General features: G+C 41.8%; 1 protein-coding gene across 1 annotated transcript in view; it reads left to right on the plus strand.

The window, feature by feature from the left end:
- Nucleotides 1-15798, plus strand: part of ATG10 (autophagy related 10) — a 201797-nt gene that overhangs the window by 136528 nt on the left and 49471 nt on the right. Inside the window, exon 4 of the mRNA XM_038765759.1 lies at nucleotides 744-841. Coding sequence (XP_038621687.1) covers nucleotides 744-841 — 98 coding nt within the window. The remainder of the gene's footprint in view (nucleotides 1-743; nucleotides 842-15798) is intronic.

Consider the following 15798-nt stretch of genomic DNA (forward strand, 5'->3'; position numbering starts at 1 on the left):
CAACTTGTACTTCCCAAGTGCTTAGTACAGTGCTCTACACACAGTAAGCGCTCAATAAATAAAATTGAATGAATGAATGAATGAATAAAAGTTTAGCTTTTCATTTTTGAAATGGAAAACAGTATTCTGGGACATCTTTTTGTTATAACATCATAAACATTATGTGTGATACAGAAATATCAACAAATACAGAATAATGCTTTTCATGGACCAAATCACAAGAAATGTGTAATTTGAATGGCAAAACTTTGAAGGCTTTTATACATATTCTGTGGAGAATGATCCATTTGAATGTTTGACCATTCAGTGGCTCCCTCTGGCCATTTTGGAGGTGTCTTTCTTTTAAAAATACTTTGGCATTATCCGTAAGGATTTTATTCTGATTATGACCATCTAAAATGCACTTTGTCTTCAATTACCTAAATATTTCAGGCCAACAAAGTAATTTTTGCCTGAGAGATACTGGGGTGAATTATGCAGTTAACTTGCATTGATACTCAAAGCCCAAGGCAGTTTATCATATAATGCCGCATCAGATGTATTCCTCTTGCTCTCCTAGAAAAAAGAGATCATGGTTTTAGAAATAATCGCTTTAGAGATGAGAAAGCTGAGATAAAGAAAAAAAGAGTAAGACATTTTGAATCCAATTTTTATTCCAAGTGACCAGTATTTTTAGGCAGACTCCAGCTTCATTTACATTATGGAAAAGCTAACCAAGAGTATGTCACATTTATTTTCTTTAGATGGAAAGCCTCTAACTCTGAATGAAATATGGGAAAGAGTACATGAATGCTACAGGACACGTGTTTTGCAGGAACCTTGGAACACCATCACACAACAGGTAAGACCATTCTCGTTCCAGCGCTTTGAACAGTGCTTTGCACATAGTAAGTGATTAACAAATTGCATCATCTTGTACGACATTCTGTGAAATTAAGTAAGGAGAACAGCTAGTAATAGACGCACATATTGAAATCTGGATGGCTTTCGTATGTGAACTGTGTAATGACTCACAGATTGGCTACTAGTTAACTTTACAAGAAAACTGAAGTGTGCTTAAAGAATTGCAATCAGTTCTTAAAACCTTAAGTGGCGAAAATTTGTCTGTCAGAGTCCGTTATCGCTGTCTACTGAGCTAGACTCGGTCGTTAATTAATTTGCAGTTTTATATTTTTGAAAAAGCGTCACTGTACGTAATTCTGACATGAAAGTTAAATATCAATAAAGTGTAGTCATTTCAGGAATAATTTACATGTATACTACAAGCTTTATGTTTTCTCCAGCCTCGGTTTAGCATAATTAAATTATCCTTTGCAAAATGTCTTTTCTCATTTTTACAGTGTCATGTACCAAGTATTTGATTGTAGTTATAAGAATATTTATGCCCAATCAGGGCGGGAGTGCATATGATTCAGCATCCTATAATCAGTGCATTGGCATCATTGCATCAATCTCCTCTTCCCAAGCCTCCTCCCCCACCCTCAATCTCAGCGAAGTGTGGCCTGCGGAAACTTTCCTTTCATCCTTGACCTGCTTCTGACCTAGTCACTGTTCCGCCTCACCGTCACTGAAAGCTGACTTTTTTGACGCTCTCTCCCCTGCTGCTCTATCCAGAGGGGACCACATCTCCTCCCACTCCCCAAGCCTCACTAGGAAATGGGGAGGTGTTGGGTTTCCTTTGAAACTCACATCATTCGCCCCTATTACACACTCCAGGTACTAGTCACGGTCGGAGTAGCAGCGTGGCTCAGTGGAAAGAGCCCGGGCTTTGGAGTCAGAGTTCAAGGGTTCAAATCCCGGCTCTGCCAATTGTCAGCTGTGTGACTTTGGGCAGGTCACTTCACTTCTCTGGGCCTCAGTTACCTCATCAGTAAAATGGGGATGAAGATTGTGAGCCCCCCATGGGACAACCTGATCATCTTGTAACCTCCCCAGTGCTTAGAACAGTGCTTTGCACGTAGTAAGCACTTAATAAATGGCATCATTATTATTATTATCTACCTCCCCCCAGGACCCACCTCCAAATTTCTGAACCATTTTGATCCCTCTCAAATTCTCTCTTTCCCCAACCCTACATTGATCCTTGGGGACTTCAGTATCCAGGTGGATCTTCCTGGCCACCTTTCCGCTGTCTGTTTCCTCTGTCCCCTCAATTCCACTGACTTCCTGCTTCACTGGACCTCACCCACACACTGACTTGGACCTACAGTCGATTTCATCATCTCTAATCACTGTATGAGCTTCCCCCTCGCCAACTCTGAAATCCTTCTACCCAATCACAACCTCCTCTCTTGCCTTCTCTCCCAAATGCCTCCTCTCCCATACACAATTCTCAATTGATCAATCATATTTATTGAGTGCTTACTATATGCAGAGCACTTAGCTTCTCCGTTCCTCAGTTCCCTCATCTGTTAAATGGAGATGAAGACTGTGAGGCCCACGTAGGACAACCTGATAAACTTGTATCTACCCCAGCACTTAGAACAGTGCTTGGAATATAGTAAGCACTTAACTAATACCATAATCATTATCCTCCCTCCCATCCCAACAGCACATATGTATATATCTGTAATTTATTTATTAACATCTGTCTCCCCCTCTAGACTGTGAACTTGTTATGGGCAGGAATGTGTTTCTTTGTTATTATATTGTACTCTCCCAAGTGCATAGTATAGTGCTTTGCACACAGTAAGCACTCAATAAATATGATTGAAGAGATCTGCCTTCACTCAAAATTTACCCTCTCCACGAGTACCTCTGACCCCATCCCTTCGCCCTGTATCAGCACACTTACCCCCTCCCATCATACTTCCCTGTCAGCCATCATCAACTGTTCATTTTCCAGTGGCTTCTTCCACACTATTTTCAAACGTGCTCACGTATTGTCTAACATAAAAAACCCTCCTTTGACCCCATGGTTCTCTCCCAGTTATTGCCCCATCTCCTTCCTGCCATTCATCTCCAAACTCCTTGAGCAAGTTATCTACACATGCTGCTTCCACTTCCTCTCCTTCAAATTTTCTTGACTCCCTCCAAACTGGCTTCCCCCGCTTCACTCTACAAAAATTACCCTCTCTAAAGTCTCCAGTGACTTCCTTCTTGCCATTACTCCATCCTAATCCTCGTCAACCTTCCAGCTGTGGATCACCCCCTTCTTTTGGAAATATTATCCAACCTTGGCCTCACTCACACTGTCCTTTCCTGGTTCTCCTGTCTTTCAGGCCACATTCCTTAGCCAAAAAGAGCTTACAGTCTAGAGATCAGTGAATTTATCTTGAACTCATTGATATTTTGGATCCGTATCACTTCCTGAGGAAAGTTCTTTAGGTTCGTTACTTGCTCTATGAAAATGCCTTGTCTTTTAGTTGCTTTTGAACCTAGTTTCAAGCTTCAGTGACTTCCCCAGGTAAAAAGAAATTATGTATTTGCCCTATCCCCACAGCTTCAAAGAACTGCAGCAAATTCATGAATCATGATTTCCCCTTACAGAAACCATGTAGTCATTCCCTGAACAGACTGTGCTATTCCAAGTCTTCATTGATCCTAAATTTGCTTATTGGTGTTACCAATTTTCCATGGAAGGAAGTGACACACATCCTATAATGCCCGGAAATACCTTGGAACGTTGCTCATAGACGGGAATTACATTGGTGGTTTTTCACTTTCCCAGTACGGTGAAAATTTGTAGCAGGAGGTCTGCAATTTCCCCTCCAAATTTCTTCAGGATTCTCATGTAGACATCACTGAGATAGTCAGTAATACTTACTGAGCAGCTACTTTGTGCAGAACATAGTACTAAGTACATGTGAGTGTACAGTAGAATTACTAGTCATTGAGAAGCAGTATTGCTCAGTGGAAAGAGCCCGGGCTTTGGAGTCAGTGATCATGGGTTCAAATGCCGGCTCCGCCAATTGTCAGCTGTATGACTTTGGGCAAGTCACTTCACTTCTCTGTGCCTCAGTTACCTCATCTGTAAAATGGAGATTGTGAGCCTTCTGTGGGACAACCTGATCACCTTGTAGCCTCCCCAGTGCTTAGAACAGTGCTTTGCACATAGTAAGCGCTTAACAACTGCATTCATTATCATTATTATTATTATCCCTGCCCTCAAGGAGTTTACAATCTAGTAAGGAGTAGTATTGGTGATTTTAATATTTAAATGTAAAACATTTTGGGTCATTACCACAATTTCATAGTCCATCAACTTGACTGCTACAAAAAAAGTAATTTGGATATGGAAATCTTCCTAATCTTTCTTAGTAAGGCCAAACTAGAAACTGTATGAAGTTACTTGACAGTCTCCTTTTCATCTTAGTGGATAGAGCCGGGCTTAGGAGTCAGAGGTCGTGGGTTCTTATCCCAACTCTGCCACTGGTCAGCTGTATGACTTTGGGCAAGTCACTTAACTTCTCGGTGCCTTAGTTACCTCATCTGGAAAATGGGGATTGAGACTGTGAGCCCCATGTGGGACAACCCGATTACCCTGTATCTACCCCAGAACTTAGAACAGTGCTTTGCACATAGTAAGTGCTTAACAAATATAAACATTATTAGAAGCCATCTTTTACCCCATAATATTTGAAGTATTAGCCTTGAACTGTAAGCTCCTTGTGGACAGAGATCCTCTCTACCAACATTATTATATTGTATTCTCTTAAGCATTTAGTACAGTAAGCATTCAAGACATCGATTGATCGATTATAATGGATTTTGGCACTTCAGGAAAAATACTCTTCCAATACCACTCTTCAAAGGAAATGTAGTGTTGCCTAGTAGATAGAGCACATGCCTGGGAGTCAGAAAGACCTAGGTTCTCATCTTAATAAATAAATACTAATGGCATTTATTAAGCGCTTACTATGTGCAAAGCACTGTTCTAAGCGCTGGGGAGGTTACAAGGAGATCAGGTTGTCCCACATGGGGCTCACAGTCTTCATCCCCATTTTACAGATGAGGGAACTGAGGCCCAGAGAAGTGAAGTGACTTGCCCAAAGTCACCCAGCTGACAATTGGCAGAGCCGGGATTTGAACCCGTGACCTCTGACTCCAAAGCCCGGGCTCTTTCCACTGAGCCACGCTGCTTCTCCAGCTGCTTCTGCTGCTTCTCCCCTGCTTGTCTGCTTGTCTGCTTGGGCAAGTCACTTAACTTTTCTATGCCTCAGTTACCTCATCTGTAAAAAAATGGGGATATGGATATTTCCAACCTGAGTGTGGCTTAGTGGAAAGAGCCTGGGCTTAGGAGTCAGAGGTCGTGGGTTCTAAGCTTGCCTCTGCCACTTGTCAGCTCTGTGACTTTGGGCAAGTCACTTAACTTCTCGGTTCCTCAGTTACCTCACCTGGAAAATGGGGATTGAGACAGTGAGCCCTGCGTGGGACAACCTGATTACCCTGTATCTACCCCAGCGCTTAGAACAGTGCTTGGCACATAATAAGCACTTAACAAATACCACCATTGTTATTACCTTGTATGTACCTAATCCCTTAGAACAGTGCCTGGCACATAGTAAGTGCTTAATAAATACCATAAAAAATGCATTTGTGGCCCAAGATAATTAGTAGGCAGTGGAAAACCAGGAGGATTAATGGCTATTGGGCACACCCCTATTTCTCCAAATTCTCCTTTGAGTACTTTGACAAGTTCAATTTGTGTGTAAACATAGAAGAAATTATTTCACTAAATTGCCATTTTTCTTACTATTTTTTCCCTGCAAAATGTATCTTCACATATTCAGGGTTGAATAGATTACATTTTGCTCAGGATAATGCTGAAGTCAACTAGTTAACTCTTCTTAAATAATTTTGCTTGATACGTTGCGTGGTGATTTGTAATGATAGCTGATAAACTGTGATGATTTAATTGTGCTTCCTCTGGTAATAATCTTAAGTGCTCAAGTGAAGTTCCAGTGATTGGCTTTCTTCTGAACTCAATCTCCCTGGAGCCTTTGGTCGTCTCTTTTACACAACATCCGATAACTGACTTTAACTGCTCCTATTTTAAATAATACAAATCAATTAAAAGACCCAGATGTTTAACAAAACTTCTCAATGTTGGTACAGGTCTCTGTGGGTATTTCCTGATGGCTCATAATGACATCAATTTAGTGCACCTGGTAGGATACGTGTTCGCTGGAAGTGGCTTAATTCTGAAATGACAAGAAAATTAAGAAGTATTTACGGATTACTGCTGCTTCTTCAGACCCACTGCCAGCTCTCATGTTGGCATCTCTTCCAAAGGATCACAAGGGGAGCTGTGTAAATCACCTGACTTTTCCAAACATTTTCTTGTTAACCTTTTGAATCTGGGTTTCAGGAATTGTTCTTACTTAAAATCATACTTTTAGCCAGTTTTCTATCAGTCAGAAAAGTCTCTCCAATCCTATGATTGGGTGAGCGTATGGTAGTTTAGTAATAAGAAATATGGCTTCTGTAATCTCATGGGGGAAATTTTAATTTATAGGATTTCCATCTGTAGGCCCTGAACTGAACTCTGATGTCTTGTGTGATTATTTTGCTTGTATAGGATTATTAACGAGAAATAGACTTGGAGCAATGTTTATAGCCCAGATGGTTTCATGGCAGGGAATATCGCCTAAGTGTTTCAGTATGTATTTTGTTGTGTATATTTTTGAATGTTTATCTAAGTATGAGTGATTTTGTGTAAGCATTTCAGGATGAATGTTTTCACATGAGTGCTTTAGTGAAGGCCTTCAGGTTGGTGTTTTGGGGCAGTAGATTTTTGGTAAATGATTTTGGACAAGCGATTGAATGACTTGTCATCTGAGTTAATATTTTGGTGGTGAATGGTTTTTGGGTGATGGTTTCTGTATATGGGGTCTTTGTGTAAGTGTTTTCACATGAGTGAATGTTCCAAGGTGAATGTTGGTGGCTCTTTGGTTAGGATGGTTTGGGGTGACTTTTTTTCTAAATTGTTTCTCTGATGAGAGTTTTTGTACAAGTATTTTTTGGTGAGAGGCTTATGGGGATTTAGTGCAAATTCCTATAGCTGCTTTTGTCAGGTGTCTTTCTGACAAGTACCTCATTTGGGGACTTTTGAAGGTCACAGGCTAAAGACATGATGGTCCTTTCCTCAGTGTGAACTTCTTCTTCTTTGGGGACTTGGGACTTTACTTCTGCCATTGATCATCATCATCATCATCAATCGTATTTATTGAGCGCTTACTGTGTGCAGAGCACTGTACTAAGCGCTTGGGAAGTACAAAGTGGCAACATATAGAGACAGTCCCTGCCCAACAGTGGGCTCACAGTCTAAAAGATCCACAGAAGCACTCGGGCTCCAACTACTTGGCTGGCTCCACCTTGGTTTGGAGCAAGGTCTACTCACCCTGGGAGTGGTTCCCAGTGCCTACCAGCATGGCCTATATCCCTAGGTAGGCACTATTCAATAACCTGGTGATGGCAACCCAGAGCCAGGTCAAACAAGTAAATGAGTAACCCGGGGGAGATGGCAATGCATCTGTCACATGGTTCTGGGTGGTATGCACCAGGCCTTCCACTGCCTCCCTCACGATACTTCCATCGACTTGGGGAATGAGATGTTCTGATCCAGCGACCTCCACTCTGGTCACTCCAGGATGCCACTGAGAAGAAACCGGGATTCCTGGAGATGGAGGATGGGGGTGGAGTCTATAAGAGAAGAGTCCATCCTATCACCTGGCAGCCCAAACCTTGAGGATTGAAGACAAAGCCCTGTCTGTTGGCTCATACGACAAACCACCTTATAGTTGTTCATTCCCCTCCCTCCTATATCTTTTCCCTCCATCTCTCCCCATCACCAAGGTAGCACACAGCTTGGGGGAAAGGAATAGCAATCACTTTTTTTGGACAAGGTAATCAAGCATCCGTGTTTGGCCTTACCTGACAGCAATACTCTTTCAGAATAATTGAACTTAGCACAAGCACTTTTGTCCAAGTGAAACTTGAATCCTGTAATAAGCAACTCCCAAAGGCCGTGGGTATTAACAGAGGCACCTCTTTTACACTGCCCCCCCTCCCATTTCCCAGGAAAATTTGGTTGCATGGGCTTTTCACAGTAAGCGCTCAATAAATACGATTGATTGATTGATTGATTTTCCTCAAGCATTCCAGGCCTGCCTTTTTCCATGGCTGAAGCCCAAAGAACTCATGTGTCCAAGGTGGAAAGGTTGTTGTAGTTGAGGCAGTCTCATGCTTGGCTTGACTCTCCTTGGCCGGGGGGAAATGGCACCCAAATGCTGCTGGGCGAGAATGCTGAAATCTTGAGGAGGCTGAGAGAATGAGATGAGCTGCACTCCAGAAGGGGAACGACAGGTAGTGAGTATTACAGTAATGGAATTTATTAAGTGCTTAACAGGTGCAAAGCACTGTCCTAAGCACTGGGGAAAAAGAAGACTATTAGATTCATTCATTCAATCGTATTTATTGAGCTCTTACTGTGTACAGAGCACTGTACTAAGCACTTGGGAAGTACAAGTTGGCAACATATAGAGACAGTCCCTACCCAACAGTGGGCTCACAGTCTAGAAGGGGGAGACAGAGAACAAAACCGAACATATTAACAAAATAAAGTAAGTAGAATAAACATGTACAAACAAAATAAATAAATAGATCACCCTGGCCCACTAGGGGCTCACAGTCTAAGTGGGAGAAGACATACAGCAAATAATGAGAGGGAAGTTAAGAATAAAAATGTTACAAATTAAATAAACCCAGATAACAATGTTACCACAGACCAACAATTGTTACAATAAGAAATTAGTTCTTGGAGGGAGGAGAGGACATTTCCAGGGAACAGTCCTTAATCCTAGCAGTAGTTCCCCACTCTGGACAAGGTTGTTCCAAACATTTGCAAACTGACAGGACCTTGGTTCTGATGAGTATTCATTTTGTTTGATGAAGCTCTGGCTATTGTTTATGTGGAACCAAGCTAATTGCTAGATGAATTTTACACTGTATCTTTCTCTCTGGCTTCCCATTACTTTCAACAGGCTGTTGATTGTGGGAACAAATTGATGTAAATATAGGGGAGGTTCTGGATGTTTTCCCCTCATGAATTGCCTTATGAAATTTTAATTTTTATCAGTTTAATTCAGACCTTCAAAATGTTGTGGTGATGAGTTAGATGAAAAGCAAATTTCAGTAAATCATGTTTTTCTGCAGTAGGATGGGGGGTTTATTTGGATTATCAATTTTCACCGTGTCAAAAGCATTCATCTCACCAGAATATTTTCTCATTTTTAAGTACTCTTTTGCTATTAGTTCACACAACAGTTTGAATTTCTATGAATCCTTTATTCAGAGGCTTTAAAACATTTCACACTTTGTATTGCAAAAAAGCAAAGATGAACCCCATAAAATTGAACACTGCAGATGAAAAAAAAAGAATTTGCCTGCTAGACGTATTTCTGAGTGAGCGAGGAATGAGAGAACAAGAGCAGGAGAAGGAGAAAGAAAGGAGAGGTGCAGAGACAGGGATTTGAGAAACTGGCAGATAAATAGAACCAGCCACCAGATAGACACCAAAACAGACATTTTGGCTTGTCTCCTTTCCAGGATTTTTCCTCAAGGTGATATCAATACTTTCCATTAGACTTGGCCTTTCCTAATTATAATATCACCCATTTGCCCAGTAGTCTTGGCATTTGTGACTGCAGCAATCAAGATATATTTCAGAGTTGCTGCCCAGAGACAGTAATCTTTCTTACTAGAAGAAAGAAGTTACATGTTAAACTCAGCATATTCCTTCTGTCCCCATCCAACATTGAGAGAGAAGAATTGTAAACTGGCTGTGAAAGCTTACCTTAGGAAAAGAATAAGGAGAGGGAAGTGAAGGAGCAGAGCAAGGAGTAAGAAATTAGAGCGTAGAAGCCTACGCATAGAATGTCTGTTCTGGCAACAATGGCGAGGAAAGTTCAGAGCTTCCTTTCTCTAGCGATTGAGAGAAAGCAAACCTCAGGCTCTTGCACTGTTCATTTAGCATGAATGCTTTGCATTCATTAACTCATTTATTTCGGTTGACATTTTTAATCCTGGAAAATAGGTTGCCTTGATCGCAGATCATCCCATTCAATCTCTCCCTCTACCCTGCTTCTGCAGGCCACTAGTAACCTTGAAAGGGATGCTCCCGGCTAGGATCGGCTTCCTCGCCTCAACTACTCAACCTATCTCTCGGGACTCCCTTCCCCAAAACTCACTGAGCTGGGTGCAGAAGGAGAGTGGGTTGCTTTTGTACCCAGCTCCTCGAGAGTTGGTCTGGGAGCCTGGGTCTGTCTGAAGTTGGGAGGTAAGGAGTTCCAACCTGAGGGAACAGTGTGAGGGAGGGGAAGGGGTTGGGTTAGTCGAGAGGGAGGTACAGCAGGAAGGTCAGCCTGGGAGCTGTGAAGTCAGTGAGTTGGGGAATAGTGGGTGAAGTGAGGGGCCAGAGGTGCAGGAGGGACCAGATGGTGGACAGCTTTTGATCATCATCATCATCAATCGTATTTATTGAGCGCTTACTGTGTGCAGAGCACTGTACTAAGCGCTTGGGAAGTACAAATTGGCAACATATAGAGACAGTCCCTACCCAACAGTGGGCTCACAGTCTAAAAGGGGGAGACAGAGAACAAAACCAAACATACTAACAAAATAAAATAAATAGAATAGATATGTACAAGTAAAATAAATAAATAAATAAACAAACAAATAAATAAATAAATAAATAGAGTAATAAATATGTACAAACATATATACATATATACAGGTGCTGTGGGGAAGGGAAGGAGGTAAGATGGGGGGGGATGGAGAGGGGAACGAGGGGGAGAGGAAGGAAGGGGCTCAGTCCAACTGAGGAATTTTTGCTTCACGTGAAGAGACACAGGAAGCCAGTAGAAGTTTTGAGGACGAGAGAGAGGTGAGCCGACCGATGTTTCAGGAAGTTGATCCATGCTGCAGATTGTATAGATTGGAAAGGAGAGAGGTTGGAGATTGGGAGACTGATGAGGAGGCTAATGCATTAGTCTAGCCATGGCAACACCAGAGCTTGTACCCGAGTGATAGCATCTTGGGTGAAGCAGTGTGGCCTAGAGGAAAAAGCCAAGGCCTGGGATTCAAAGGATCTGGGTTCTAATCCCAGCTCTGCCACTCACCTGCCCAGGGACCTTGGGCAGGTCACTTAACTTCTCTTTACCTCATTTACCTCATCTGTAAAATAGGGATTAAGACTGTGAGCCCAATGTGGGACAGGGGTCTTGTCCAACCTTGTATCTACAGTTGAATAAAAATATACACAACAGTGCTAAGGATGATCTAAGAAGAGAAAATCCGTGGTCTTGTGGAAAGATCCTGAGGCTAGGAATCAGAGAACCTGGGTTCTGATACAGTCTCTGCCGGTTTCTTGCTGTGTGACCTTTGGTAAACCACTTAACTTCTCTGTGCCTCCATTTCCTCAAATGAAAAATGAGGATTCGATTCCTGTTCTCCGTCCTACTTAGACACGGGGCAGGGAGTGTGTCTAACCTGATTAACTTGTATCTACCCAGCATTAACCCCTCTCAGAGTCACACCTGTAGAGTTTCCAGTACTCTACCAGTCTCAACTACAGGAGGGAGAATCAAGAAGAGGCATACCCCTTCCATTCCTAGCTTGGACAGTAGCTAGCGAGTGGAAGGCAATCTTCTCAAGTCAAAACTCACCTGTGCTGGGCAGCAGCAGCAGGGAAAAGAGTCAAGGACAGAGACTCAAGTTCACTGTGCAGAAGGAGGTAATGTTTAACCAATTCTGTATTTTTACCAAGAAAACTCTATGGATACACTACCAAAATGATTGCAGGTGGAAGTGGGACGTTCTGAGAGAGATGTGTCCATGGTGTCAGTGTGGGTCGGAGATGACTCGACAGCGTAAGACAAGACAAGACCCAGCACTAAGAACAATGCTTATGATATAATGCTTAAAGACATAAATACCATGATTATTATTAATTATTGGGTAGAAAGGAAGGGGCGAATCCAGAAGATGTTAAACTGGCAGGATTTGGCAGTAGACTGAATGTGAGAGTTGAACAGTAGAGAACAGTCAAAGCTGACACCAAGATTGTGGGCTTAATAATAATAATAATAATAATAATAATAATAATATTGGTATTTGTTAAGCTCTTACTGTGTGCCAAGCTCTGTTCTAAGCGCTGGCGGGGGGGCGGGGGGGGGGGGGATACAAGGTAATCAAGGCTGTCCCACGTGGGGCTTACAGTCTTCACCCCATTTTACAAATGAGCGAACTGAGGCCCAGAGAAGTGAAATGACCTGCCCAAAGTCACACAGCTGACAAGTGGTGGAGCTGGGATTAGAACCCGTGACCTCTGACTCCCAAGCCCGGGCTCTTTCCACTGAGCCACACTGCTTCTCTGAGTCAGGCTTAGTTAGAGATGGTGATGCTGTTGTCTCCTGAGATGGGAAAGTTAGGGGAAACATGGATTTAGGGGTAGAGGTGAGGAGTTGTGCTTTAAAATATGTTTTAGGCCTGCACAATGGACACCAATTAAGAGCACTAACTAGGGTATAGCAATAGTTAAGGATCCTCGCCTCCATTTTAGAGCAAATAGATCAATCAGTGATATTTACTGAGTGCCTACTCTGTTCAGAGCACTGTACTAAGAGCTTGGGAGAGTACAGGACAACAGAGTTAGGAGACAGGTTCCCTGTCCACAGCGAGTTTACGGTCCAGCAGATCAGTGCTTAATTTAGCCCATTGCTTTCAGTAGGCTATCAATAATAATTTCTACTTCTACTAGTATTTCATTTATCCTTATAGATTTCCTAGTTCGGAATCTTTCTCCCTGAAAAGACATGCCAATATGTTAATTATGAAGCCTAAAGGGATCCAAATACCTAAATAATAAGACCTCCAAGGCGTAAAAAGTTAGGTGTCCTCTTCGTACCATGAAATTTAGCACAACTACTTGTAGCTTGATCATGAATCATTTTTTAAATGCATTTTGGTAGCCCAATTCCTCTTTCTGCTGAGGCAGAAAATGGGATGTGGCCAGAACAAGCCATGAAGGAAGACTTCTCTCCGGGGATTTCCTAAATTCCAGAAGACTCCTCTACTGGCACCTCATGGCACAATATGTGGCACCTTTCATTCCTTCATTCTGTCATATTTATTGAGCACTTACTATGAGCAAAGCACAGTGCTAAGGGCTTGGGACAGTACAATATAGCAATAAACGGACAAATTTCTTGCCCACGCTGAGCTTGGTGTTATAGATTTGTACACTTTGGGAACATGATTGAGTTCAGTGGGTGAGTGGGGAGTAGAGGTGAGTAGGTGTTCTTTGTGACAACTTTGTTCTCCTGGGAAAGGTACCCTGATTGAGATAGTAAATTCTTTTTTTTTTGTTTCTGCCCTTTGGAGTTACATGGGGGTGAGGTCTGGGCTTGTATTTGGCAAATCTCAGAGAGGGCCGGGGTGTGAGTTTTACACATTCTCCTGAACAGAGTGCTCTCAGATCCGAGCTAGACCGTTTCGGTCCGAGGATTCCCCTCCTAGGAATGCTTGGTATGTTCACAGGAACAGAGAGTTATTGTATTTCAGTTGAGCAAGCTCCCAGTGGGAAATGATTAGATGATCGTTCAGTTGATAGTTCCTCGGGATTTGGGCCTATTCCAGTTGATAAATCTTTTCAGCTTTGTGGTTTAAGTTTTTTCTTTTTATGTGGCCTTTTCTATCATTTTAACACCAAGCCAGTGAAAGCATGGCTTTGTGTTTACAATAATAATTCACTACTAACTTCCTATACAATACATAATGTGCACTACCCTGCACCTTTCCATCTAAACGCACACATTCAGCCCTCAGTTTGATGGGTAATGGAGCTAGATTTTTGTTGGTTTGCACTGTAAATGGTTCAATAACTAGGAATCCAGCCTCACCACTCCCTTTGTCTTGGGTCTCATTGGAGCTGATTAAATAGCTTTGAATAGTGGGTGAGGGGGAGGATTTGTGTTATTATTAAAAGAAAACATGGGATGAATGCCCCACATTAGACAAACAGTAATTAGTTTCATAGGTTCGGTTTTTGAATGATTAGAGTTTTTCTGTCTACTTTGTTTCCCTCCAAGTATAAAATTAGCATTTGCCTTATAAATGACTTCCTTTACCCAAAAAGAATTGCTTAATATATTTCGGTTCCCGGTATTTTCGTAAATGGAATGTTTGGTGGGTGCCAAGGGCAGGAGTAAAGGACATTTCTTTGTTTTTCGGTAGGGATCCCACCTGTTGGCAGAGTTAGGAGAAACAATTCCACAAAAAATTGCCACCCCTCCCTTAAAACCCACATTGCCCTCTGGAACCATCAGCCACTGCCTCATTAGTTACCCAATTTTATTATGAACTCTAATGGGCGTCTTTGGTGTTTTTTGAATTTACAATTAAAAAAAAATGTGTTCTTTTTATAATATAGGTCTAGGCTACACAACCCTTAGACTATATAATTTGTAAATCTGAATTTAGCCTCCTCTCTTCTGGAGAAATAATAATCATGATATTTGTTTAGAACTTACTATATACCCAGCATTATACTGAGACCTGGGGAAGACATAAGATAATCAGGTTGAAACAAGCCCTGCCCAACCTGGGGCTCAAAGTCTAAAATAGGCACCAAATCTCCACTTTACTAATGAGGAAACTAAGGCACAGAGAAGCAAAGCGACTTGTCCAAATTCACAAAGCAGGCATGTGGTTGAGCCGGGATTAGAAGCAGGCCTGACTCCCTGCTCCATTATCTGTCCTCTAGGCCAGGCTGCTTGAAATGAAACAATTTAGGGTGAGCCACATGTGTGACATGAGGACTAGGGCAGATAAAGTTGTAGTAATAGTACGCCTAGGCTGAAAGAATAAAGGAAAAAAATCTCAGATTCCGTTAGGTTGGAGTAAATGCTCAGATGTCTATAAAGAAAAAGAAGAGGTTTTTTTAACTGGATCCAAATTATTTTATTATTGCCGTTTTTAAAAATGTACAGAAAGCTGACATGGGGCCCCTACTGGGGCCTATTTATTTAAGAAGGGTACAATTTACTTGAAATGGAGGAAAAATAAAAACTCCCATCTGGGACTCTCACCGTTTGCCCCTGTTTATGCGTTTTAAGGCAGATTATTAAACTTATCTTTATACACTTGCCTAACTTGACTGATTGGTAATGCGATAAGCTATTTCAGGATGGTAGAATTGTATTTCATTTTATGGTTGCTTTTGTCAGATGGTCTAAAACATTTCAGTGAATGATTTTGTTGGGCATCTTGTACCTTGAGTTTTGAAAGCAATAAGGACAATTTAAACAATGAAATAAATAATGAATAAAAAAATATGTTCTTCCCTCATCAATAGGACTTACTATATCTTCAGGGCAAAAGCCTCCACAAAGCAACAGATCGTAAGTCATTTTTACATATTTGCTAAGCACCATCAGTAGTAATTTATGAAAACAGGGGAAGCCTTTCAAAATGCAAAATTGTGTCAACCGGGGCTGGGGGCATCTAACATCCCTCTCCCTCCAGTGTCCAAACTGCAGGCTGCTTCGTGCTCTGCATCATGAAACCAAGGCTGAGAAGCTGAGCTGTGGTGTTGGGAGGAATTTCATCAGAAAGAGTGTGACAATTCGGATCATTAATTAAAGAGACCGATGATCAGATACTTTGATACAAATAGAGAAACCAGAATTTCACTGGGTCATAGGAGAGACTTGTGACTAGCATAGCTAAGCATGGAGACATGTCATACACCAAATTCTTGATGCTACCATATTTACCCACATAGTAATACTAATTGTG

This window comes from Tachyglossus aculeatus, chromosome 23 (assembly GCF_015852505.1).
Source record: "Tachyglossus aculeatus isolate mTacAcu1 chromosome 23, mTacAcu1.pri, whole genome shotgun sequence".
NCBI lineage: Eukaryota > Metazoa > Chordata > Mammalia > Monotremata > Tachyglossidae > Tachyglossus > Tachyglossus aculeatus.